The 10958-nt window shown below is 43.4% G+C and overlaps 1 protein-coding gene across 1 annotated transcript in view; it reads left to right on the forward strand.

Moving 5' to 3' along the window:
• The window catches only part of LOC139450426 (acid ceramidase-like), a 33448-nt gene extending 25669 nt beyond the window's left edge, over positions 1-7779 (forward strand). The window contains exons 10-13 of the mRNA XM_071232120.1: positions 2353-2519; positions 3607-3774; positions 6063-6119; positions 6678-7779. Coding sequence (XP_071088221.1) covers positions 2353-2519; positions 3607-3774; positions 6063-6119; positions 6678-6767 — 482 coding nt within the window. The 3' untranslated portion in view covers positions 6768-7779. The remainder of the gene's footprint in view (positions 1-2352; positions 2520-3606; positions 3775-6062; positions 6120-6677) is intronic.
• Positions 7780-10958: the final 3179 nt, after the last annotated feature.

Here is a 10958-nt window from a genome sequence, read left to right on the forward strand (position 1 = left end):
CTTGATACAGACTTGATTGTTTACAGGCCGCTGTGATATGGCCTGATACAGACTTGATTGTTTACAGGCTGCCGTGATATGGCCTGATACAGACTTGATTGTTTACAGGCCGCCGTGATATGGCTTGATACAGACTTGATTGTTTACAGGCCACCGTGATATGGCTTGATACAGACTTGATTGTTAACAGGCCGCCGTGATATGGCTTGATACAGACTTGATTGTTTACAGGCCGCCGTGATATGGCCTAATACAGGCTCAATTGTTAACAGGCCGCCGTGATATGGCTTGATACAGACTTGATTGTTTACAGGCCGCCGTGTTATGGCTTAATACAGGCTCAATTGTTAACAGGCCGCCGTGATATGGCCTGATACAGACTTGATTGTTTACAGGCCACTGTGATATGGCCTGATACAGACTTGATTGTTTACAGGCGGCCGTGATATGGCTTGATACAGACTTGATTGTTTACAGGCTGTCGTGATATGGCGTGATACAGACTTGATTGTTTACAGGCCGTCGTGATATGGCGTGATACAGACTCGATTGTTTACAGGCCGCCATGATATGGCCTGATACAGACTTGATTGTTTACAGGCCGCCGTGATATGGCTTGATACAGACTTGATTGTTTACAGGCCGCCGTGATATGGCTTGATACAGACTTGATTGTTTACAGGCCGCTGTGATATGGCCTGATACAGACTTGATTGTTTACAGGCTGCCGTGATATGGCCTGATACAGACTTGATTGTTTACAGGCCGCCGTGATATGGCTTGATACAGACTTGATTGTTTACAGGCCACCGTGATATGGCTTGATACAGACTTGATTGTTAACAGGCCGCCGTGATATGGCTTGATACAGACTTGATTGTTTACAGGCTGCCGTGATATGGCCTAATACAGGCTCAATTGTTAACAGGCCGCCGTGATATGGCTTGATACAGACTTGATTGTTTACAGGCCGCCGTGATATGGCTTGATACAGACTTGATTGTTTACAGGCCACCGTGATATGGCTTGATACAGACTTGATTGTTAACAGGCCGCCGTGATATGGCTTGATACAGACTTGATTGTTTACAGGCTGCCGTGATATGGCCTAATACAGGCTCAATTGTTAACAGGCCGCCGTGATATGGCTTGATACAGACTTGATTGTTTACAGGCCGCCGTGTTATGGCCTAATACAGGCTCAATTGTTAACAGGCCGCCGTGATATGGCCTGATACAGACTTGATTGTTTACAGGCCACTGTGATATGGCCTGATACAGACTGGATTGTTTACAGGCCGCCGTGATATGGCTTGATACAGACTTGATTGTTTACAGGCTGTCGTGATATGGCGTGATACAGACTTGATTGTTTACAGGCTGCCGTGTTATGGCCTAATACAGGCTCAATTGTTAACAGGCCGCCGTGATATGGCGTGATACAGACTTGATTGTTTACAGGCCACTGTGATATGGCCTGATACAGACTTGATTGTTTACAGGCCGCCGTTATATGGCGTGATACAGACTCGATTGTTTACAGGCAACTGTGTATGGAAATAACAAAGAATTCAGCATCCAGACAGAACACAAACCCATGATGTTTTTTGATGGTATTCCTAGTGAAGTTGGTGTGGTAGTATGCCAACAAAGGTATGGCTGTAAACTGCAGCATACTGTAAATCTGGAATTAATGCATCTCCAAATTATTACAACTGCTGACCCCTAGCCAAAAATGTGACTCAATATCAATGCGACTCCCCCACCCCATCCCCAGTGGAATGATACACATCCTTATCTTAATCCAATCAAACAGCACAAGCACCGCTTATTAGCCAACAGTTCACTGATTGGTATGAGGAGAAGCAGTGATAACTCACCAGATGCCGATTGTGTAATTCCTATTGTTTGATTGACATTGTTATATACTCAAGTAGGCATTTCCATCACCAAAGTGTGCAGTGAGGCCATCTTATTGTTGATAGTCATTTGGGGGAATAAATGCAAAGTGAATTAATACGAGCAAAGACCACTCACATTTTTGGCATATAGTTCACGCCCACATTAATTTCAAGATTTACAGTATGCCAACAAAGGTATGGCTGTAGCATGTGCCAACACATTTAGTAGAGTAGCACGGTGGGTCGAGGACTTTTATAAATGGCGCATGCACGCTGAGTCCATAAACCAGGTCACGAAGTGAGCAATTCCAAGCGGTGGGAATGTATAGGTTGACACGGAAGTTGTGTGAAAATGAAGGCATGTCACATTAGTCTTGGACTGTCCTGTATCAATGTAACCAGATTGATGGGGCGGCAGTTTCACATGATGCCTATTTCTCCTATGTCATAGGGATCATGGAGTGGGTGCTGGGGGATCACAGTGGTTCGTGGATGGGCTTCCTGACCCGCCGCGTGATGGAGAACGCTACCAGCTATGAGGAGGCGCGTGACTGGCTGACACAGACTGAGATGCTGGCCCCAGCGTACTTCATCCTCGGGGGCAATCAGTCAGGGGAGGTGAGTGTCAGAAACAAAACGGGGGAAGAAGATCCATACGAGGTTTGTGTATTGTTTCAGCTCACCTGACTGAAAGTCAAGTGTACTTATGCCGTGGCATGGTTGTCGGGCGTAAACATATCCTGAGAAGCTGGACATTCACATCCTTGCTCCAGACCCGTGAAGAACCCGGTCAGAATAGGTATTCAGCAACCCAAGCTTGCCATAAAGGCGACTATGGTTGTCGTAAGAGGCGACTAACTGGATCTGGTGGTCAGGCTCGCTGACTTGGTTGATGCATGTCATCGTATCCCAGTTGTGTGGATCAATGCTCATGTCAATTACTGGATTGTCTGGTCCAGCCTCGATTATCTACAGACTGCCGTCATATAGCTGGAATATTGCTGAGTGTGGCGTTAAACAACAAACAAACAAACAAACAAACAAATAAAACATCATTGTTCACACTAGTGCATGTAATGATGACACCAATTTGTTCCAATCTGATTTTCAAAATTGCCAGCACAGCAGCCATCTTGAAAACTATTTCTGGTCATTTCTCAGACACCTCTGTTCAGAATGTAATGTCAGTCAGTACATGTGCAGTTGGTGGGGGGGCTTAGCACTTATGTTTTGATTTTGGAGATATTTTCTGTGTGTTCAGGACTATAGTCTCTACATTTTGAGATGAGATGATTCAACAAATTCCTGTGTTGTAGGCATGTGTGATCACACGTACCAGGACGCTTGTTGTTATAGTAGCATATGGTTTGTTAGTGAACATGTCCCTATTTACAGACATTAATACTTTACATTCAGATAACAGTATGACTTCCTGTATGTAGGACCACCTCCGTGGTCTAGTGGTAGAGCGTCAGCCCGGAGAGCGGAAGGCCTGGGGTTCGATACCTAGCCGCGTCATACCAAAAGACGTATAAAGATGATACTTGTTGTTACCCTGTCTGGTGCTTGGCATTAAGGAGCTAAAACAAGGACTGCACGGCTGTTTGTCAGCATTCTGTGTCTGTAGGGGGCAATCAGATTATATAAGTGCAAGTATCTTGGACGTTAAACCCCATTTCTCCTGACCTCACCTCCTGTGTTGTAGGCCTGCGTGATCACAAGGGCCAGGGAGAAGACGCTGGACGTGTGGCCGATGGCGTCAGCGGGAGGTTGGTACATCTTGGAGACGAACTACGACCACTGGGAGAAACCCATGGTGCTTGATGATCGACGCACCCCGGCCAACAAATGCATGCGCAAACTCACCAAGCAGGTACATGTGTACTCAAACGTTCACCCATTGGACACTGGTGGAATTATGTAGACACTTACCCTATCACAGATGTCATCTGTCTTTTCTTTCTTTGGAAAGACTTCCGCCCGTATCCCCACTACCAAATATATATGATATAAAGGATTGAGCGGCAATGCATACACACAGTACTTTTTAAGGGGGGAATCGGGCCGAAGTCTTTCCCTTTCATGTAGAGTATTATGTAGAGTATTGGGGTAGAATATGTCCCCAGTACCCCATGCTAGTCTCCCTGTAGAGATTCTGGCATAGACTAGGTCACCAGTTCCCCATGCTTGTCTCCCTGTGAGTATTCAGGGTCAGAATAAGTCCCCAATACCCTATGCTTGTCTCCCCAGAATGTCAAAAACTAAGGTTCAGTGTCCTGTGAGTGTTCAATCTATAAACCCTCAGTTTGTAGGTGCTGCTGAAAGCAGTCAGTGTCCAGCTACTGGGGTCACTCTCCCATGAAGCAAACATTTTGATGTTCCGGTATCAATATTATATGTTCTACTTTCCTATGTGGTATTAAATTGTTATCACACCCACATGTCCATGTAACCATCTGTGTTGCAGAATATTATATGTTCTACTTTCCTATGTGATATTACATGGTTATCACCCACATGTTCATGTAACCATCTGTGTTGCAGAATATTATATGTCCTACTATCCTATGTGATATTACATGGTTACCACCCAGATGTTCATGTAACCATCTGTGTTGCAGAATATTATATGTTCTACTTTCCTATGTGATATTACATGGTTATCACCCACATGTTCATGTAACCATCTGTGTTGCAGAATATTATATGTCCTACTATCCTATGTGATATTACATGGTTATCACCCAGATGTTCATGTAACCATCTGTGTTGCAGAATATTATATGTCCTACTTTCCTATGTGATATTACATGGTTATCACCCACATGTTCATGTAACCATCTGTGTTGCAGAATATTATATGTCCTACTATCCTATGTGATATTACATGGTTATCACCCAGATGTTCATGTAATCATCTGTGTTGCAGAATATTATATGTTCTACTTTCCTTTGTGATATTACATGGTTATCACAAACATGTTCATGTAACCATCTGTGTTGCAGAATATTATATGTCCTACTATCCTATGTGATATTACATGGTTATCACCCAGATGTTCATGTAACCATCTGTGTTGCAGAATATTATATGTTCTACTTTCCTATGTGATATTACATGGTTATCACCCACATGTTCATGTAACCATCTGTGTTGCAGAATATTATATGTCCTACTATCCTATGTGATATTACATGGTTATCACCCACATGTTCATGTAACCATCTGTGTTGCAGAATATTATATGTCCTACTATCCTATGTGATATTACATAGTTATCACCCAGATGTTCATGTAACCATCTGTGTTGCAGAATATTATATGTTCTACTTTCCTTTGTGATATTACATGGTTATCACCCAGATGTTCATGTAACCATCTGTGTTGCAGAATATTATATGTTCTACTTTCCTATGTGATATTACATGGTTATCACCCACATGTTCATGTAACCATCTGTGTTGCAGAATATTATATGTCCTACTATCCTATGTGATATTACATGGTTATCACCCAGATGTTCATGTAACCATCTGTGTTGCAGAATATTATATGTCCTACTTTCCTATGTGATATTACATGGTTATCACCCACATGTTCATGTAACCATCTGTGTTGCAGAATATTATATGTCCTACTATCCTATGTGATATTACATGGTTATCACCCAGATGTTCATGTAATCATCTGTGTTGCAGAATATTATATGTCCTACTATCCTATGTGATATTACATGGTTATCACCCACATGTTCATGTAACCATCTGTGTTGCAGAATATTATATGTCCTACTATCCTATGTGATATTACATGGTTATCACCCAGATGTTCATGTAACCATCTGTGTTGCAGAATATTATATGTTCTACTATCCTATGTGATATTACATGGTTATCACCCACATGTTCATGTAACCATCTGTGTTGCAGAATATTTTATGTCCTACTTTCCTATGTGATATTACATGGTTATCACCTACATGTTCATGTAACCATCTGTGTTGCAGAATATTTTATGTCCTACTTTCCTATGTGATATTACATGGTTATCACCTACATGTTCATGTAACCATCTCTGTTGCAGAATATTTTATGTCCTACTATCCTATGTGATATTACATGGTTATCACCCACATGTTCATGTAATCATCTGTGTTGCAGAATGTCTCCGTCAGTGGCCTGTTTGATGTGCTCTCTTCCATACCAGTCCTGAACAAGGTTGGTCTACATGCCATGCGGTCCATGTAGCCCTTGTTTGCCAGTACCATGTGCTAAGTTATACTGCATGAGATAGTTGAAAGTTTGTAACTGGTACCCTAGTCTCAGTGCTGGCCCCGTTTTCTTAACTTTAACTTTGACCTGACGTTTTCTGATGAGTCTCCCATGCTGGCAAGATTCTGTTGAAGTTTACTTCATACCAGGGTTTCATCTTTTTATTGACTGAATGTGGACACTTGCTGCCAGAAGTTGCAGTGCCTAGTTGCCTCCCTTATGATTGTGGGTTTCAAGTCTGTTTAATCCAGATCATGTTTCTTGGTTCGTCTCACACGCCAGTGCTCATGGGCTTTACCTGAATGGTCCATGTGTAAGACCTGCACCACGTCAGACTTTCCTCCCACATAAAGCTGACTCACTGTCATATAACTGGAATACTCTTCAAAGTGGCCCAATCCACTCGTTCGCTCATTCGCTCATTCGCTCACTCACTCGCTCGCTCGCTCACTCACTCACTCACTCACTCACTCACTCACAGTCTATCTCATGTTTCTGTTTCAGCTGACAACGTACACGGCTGTGATGCAGGTCGACAGCGGCCATCTTGAAACCTGGATACAGTACTGCAAGGACCCCTGTTTCCCCTGGTAACGGGCCACCTCCGGGAGTCACTGTTCCCTTGGCAACCATCAGTCTCTACCCTTCCTTTCTGTCAGCTAGTCCGAATTATTTTTGATTGATGTGGGGAAATGATCAGTTTTGTTAACTGTTTCTAGAAGTTTCTAGATACTGGCTCCAGACTGTTGAGGATGAAGACTGAAGTGTTTCCATAGAAACATGTCTATATACCACCAATGCAATCATATGTGATATTCAAGGTCTGTGCTAATTGAATGAGTGCTAATATGAAAATAGTTTATTGTACAGTTGCCATCAACATGACAAAATGTGTAGCTATAGTTCTGTCTGCTCTGAGTTTGTTTTGGACATGGACACTGACAGTTGTGCAATATACAGAATAAGGCATATTATGTTGTTTCTAAGTTGTTAGGGACGTGAAACGTCATCTGTAAAGTCGAGCAGGTAATGTCACATTGAGATGCACAAAACTTTCGTGGGGAAATGAGATGTGATTCGCAGAGCCGACCTGTGTACGGTGTTCATGGAGAGAGTGGGGAATTTCCATGTGAAATGTAATTGTGTATAAGTTTGTCAGCAAATGTTGTTTTACATGGCAATCGAGAGGGAACTTGTCTGTTAAGTTGTCTGTATATTTTGACTTTGTGATGTAAATTATGGAAGTATCTGAATGATTTGGTCCCCGTTTCCAGTTAAAGAAACATAACATGATGGAAGAGGTCCTTTTTCTTTTGCCAGTAAAATCAATGCACACACATTAATATCAGTCTGAGACCAAAAATTGTTTATAAAACATCACATATTCCAACATTACACCTACATTCAAGCAGAGAAATTGTAGGACAGATTGTGATCTGCCCTTGTTGTGTAGGGAGATATTCTTGACTTGTGGAAAATTACAGAAATAAAAAAAAGTATTTTCATTTTTGTTATAAACCACTTTGAGATTTCCCTTCTACCAGTGGACCATGAGGGTTGTATACATATTGTTTTGTATTGTAAATAAATTATTTCTGATATAAAATTTGTGAGTATGTTTTGATCCTAATCCAGCTTTACTGTTTGTGTGTTCTTTAACGCCGCACTCAGCAATATTTCAGCTATTTGACAGCGGTCTGTAAACAATCAAGTCTGGACCAGAGAATCCAGTGATTGACATCATGAGCATCAATCTACGCAATTGGGATACAATTAGATGCATCAACCAAGTCAGCAAGCCTGACCATCCAATCCTGTTAGTTTTCCTTACGACAAGCATTGGTTGCTGAAGACCTATTCTCTACCCGGATCTTCACAGGTGGAGACAAGCATGGGTTGCTGAAGACCTATTCTCTACCCGGATCTTCACAGGTGGATACAAGCATAGGTTGCTGAAGACCTATTCTCTACCGGAACTTCATTGGTGGAGACAAGCATGGGTTGCTGAAGACCTATTCTCTACCCGGATCTTCACAGGTGGAGACAAGCATGGGTTGCTGAAGACCTATTCTCTACCCGGATCTTCACAAGTGGAGACAAGCATGGGTTGCTGAAGACTTATTATCTACCTGGATCTTCACAGGTGAAGGCAAGCATGGGTTGCTGAAGACCTATATTCTCTACCCGGATCTTCACAGGTGGAGACGAGCATGGGTTGCTGAAGACCTATTCTCTACCCGGATCTTCACAGGTGGAGACAAGCATGGGTTGCTGAAGACCTATTCTCTACCCGGATCTTCACAGGTGGAGACAAGCATGGGTTGCTGAAGACCTATTCTCTACCCGGATCTTCACAAGTGGAGACAAGCATGGGTTGCTGAAGACCTATTCTCTACCCTGATCTTCACAGGTGAAGGCAAGCATGGGTTGCTGAAGACCTATTCTCTACCCGGATCTTCACAGGTGGAGACGAGCATGGGTTGCTGAAGACCTATTCTCTACCCGGATCTTCACAGGTGGAGACTAGCATGGGTTGCTGAAGACCTATTCTCTACCCGGATCTTCACAGGTGGAGACAAGCATGGGTTGCTGAAGACCTATTCTCTACCCTGATCTTCACAGGTGGAGACTAGCATGGGTTACTGAAGACCTATTCTCTACCCGGATTTTCACAGGTGGAGACTAGCATGGGTTGCTGAAGACCTATTCTCTACCCGGATCTTCACAGGTGGAGACTAGCATGGGTTGCTGAAGACCTATTCTCTACCCGGATCTTCACAGGTGGAGACAAGCATGGGTTGCTGAAGACCTATTCTCTACCCGGATCTTCACAGGTGAAGGCAAGCATGGGTTGCTGAAGACCTATTCTCTACCCGGATCTTCACAGGTGGAGACAAGCATGGGTTGCTGAAGACCTATTCTCTACCCGGATCTTCACAGGTGGAGACGAGCATGGGTTGCTGAAGACCTATTCTCTACCCTGATCTTCACAGGTGAAGGCAAGCATGGGTTGCTGAAGACCTATTCTCTACCCGGATCTTCACAGGTGGAGACTAGCATGGGTTGCTGAAGACCTATTCTCTACCCGGATCTTCACAGGTGGAGACTAGCATGGGTTGCTGAAGACCTATTCTCTACCCAGATCTTTACAGGTGGAGACAAGCATGGGTTGCTGAAGACCTATTCTCTACCCTGATCTTCACAGGTGGAGACAAGCATGGGTTGCTGAAGACCTATTCTCTACCCGGATCTTCACAGGTGGAGACTAGCATGGGTTGCTGAAGACCTATTCTCTACCCGGATCTTCACAGGTGGAGACAAGCATGGGTTGCTCAAGACCTATTCTCTACCTGGATCTTCACAAGTGGAGACAAGCATGGGTTGCTGAAGACCTATTCTCTACCCGGATCTTCACAAGTGGAGACAAGCATGGGTTGCTGAAGACCTATTCTCTACCCAGATCTTCACAGGTGGAGGCAAGCATGGGTTGCTGAAGACCTATTATCTGCCCTGATCTTCACAGCTGGAGGCAAGCATGGGTTGCTGAAGACCTATTCTCTACTCGGATCTTCACAAGTGTTACATCCTTACAGTTACAAGGCCGTGTTTTGTTTCGTGAACAAAGCCTTCTCTCTTCCTCCCTGGGATCATTCCCCTCATTCCTGCAGTGTGCAACTCAGTCTTGTGTTCCCTCGTAATATTGCTGCGACATTGATCAAGGGACAGGAAAGGCCTTCTCAGTGTTATTCTGCCACTGGTGTAAAAACTGAGCAATTTGAACACAAAATGAATACCACTGTCAGAATTAATTTTGAACTTGCAAGAAGCAGAATTGAACATGCAAGAAGCAGAATTGAACATACGCTATGCAGCATTGGACATACGCTATGCCGCATTGGACATACACTATGCAGCATTGGACATACGTTATGCAGCATTGGACATACGCTATGCGTCATGGGACATACGCTATGCAGCATTGGACATACGCTATGCAGCATGGGACATACCCTATGCAGCATGGGACATACACTATGCAACACTGGACACACGCTAGGCAGCATTGGACATACGCTATGCAGCATTGGACATCAGAGAAAAAGGTTTTACCACACCAGCAGTAATCCAGCTCTATAGCATTTGCCTGTAAATTGCAATAGGTCATGTTAGGTGAAATTTCTTAGCCAATCATCGTGGAGACCTTCTAAATTACACGAAACATTCAGACCAGCTGGTATGATTTCTATAGCCCCCCCCCCCGAAAAAAATTTTTTTTCCCTTTTTGAGAGTAGATGAAGGCCATACCTAATTATTGTGGATGTATAATACACCCGAAATTAAGGCGGTAATGAAATAAAGTTGAATAGTTTTAGGAAGATAAGATCTGATTGGGTCAAGAAGCCACACACCCTTCTTCGTGATGTCAATCATTGGATTGTCAGGTCCAGACTCGATTATTTATAGTCCGCCATAATATAGCTGGAATATTGCCGAGTGCAGCGTTAAGCAACAAACAAACAAACGGGGTATTGGGTACCTTCTACCCTGGTTTACGTTGGTGAGTTGGGGTTACAGGGTACGGTTACCCTGAAATCCCATTTGGACCAGCACTGAACGTGTGAAAGCAGCACTAAACTTGAAAAAACTGCTTAGAAGCTAAAAAGCAGCACTCAGGATGTAAGAAAAGCAACACGTAGAGATGGAAGGGGCAGTATTTAAAGTTCGGCTATCAGCTTGTAAGTCACGCTATATCCACACTGAGATCTTCCTGTGAGATTCCCTCAC

Source organism: Haliotis cracherodii, unplaced genomic scaffold, assembly GCF_022045235.1.
Source record: "Haliotis cracherodii isolate W230 unplaced genomic scaffold, xgHalCrac1.p SCAF_8, whole genome shotgun sequence".
Taxonomy (NCBI): Eukaryota; Metazoa; Mollusca; class Gastropoda; order Lepetellida; family Haliotidae; genus Haliotis; species Haliotis cracherodii.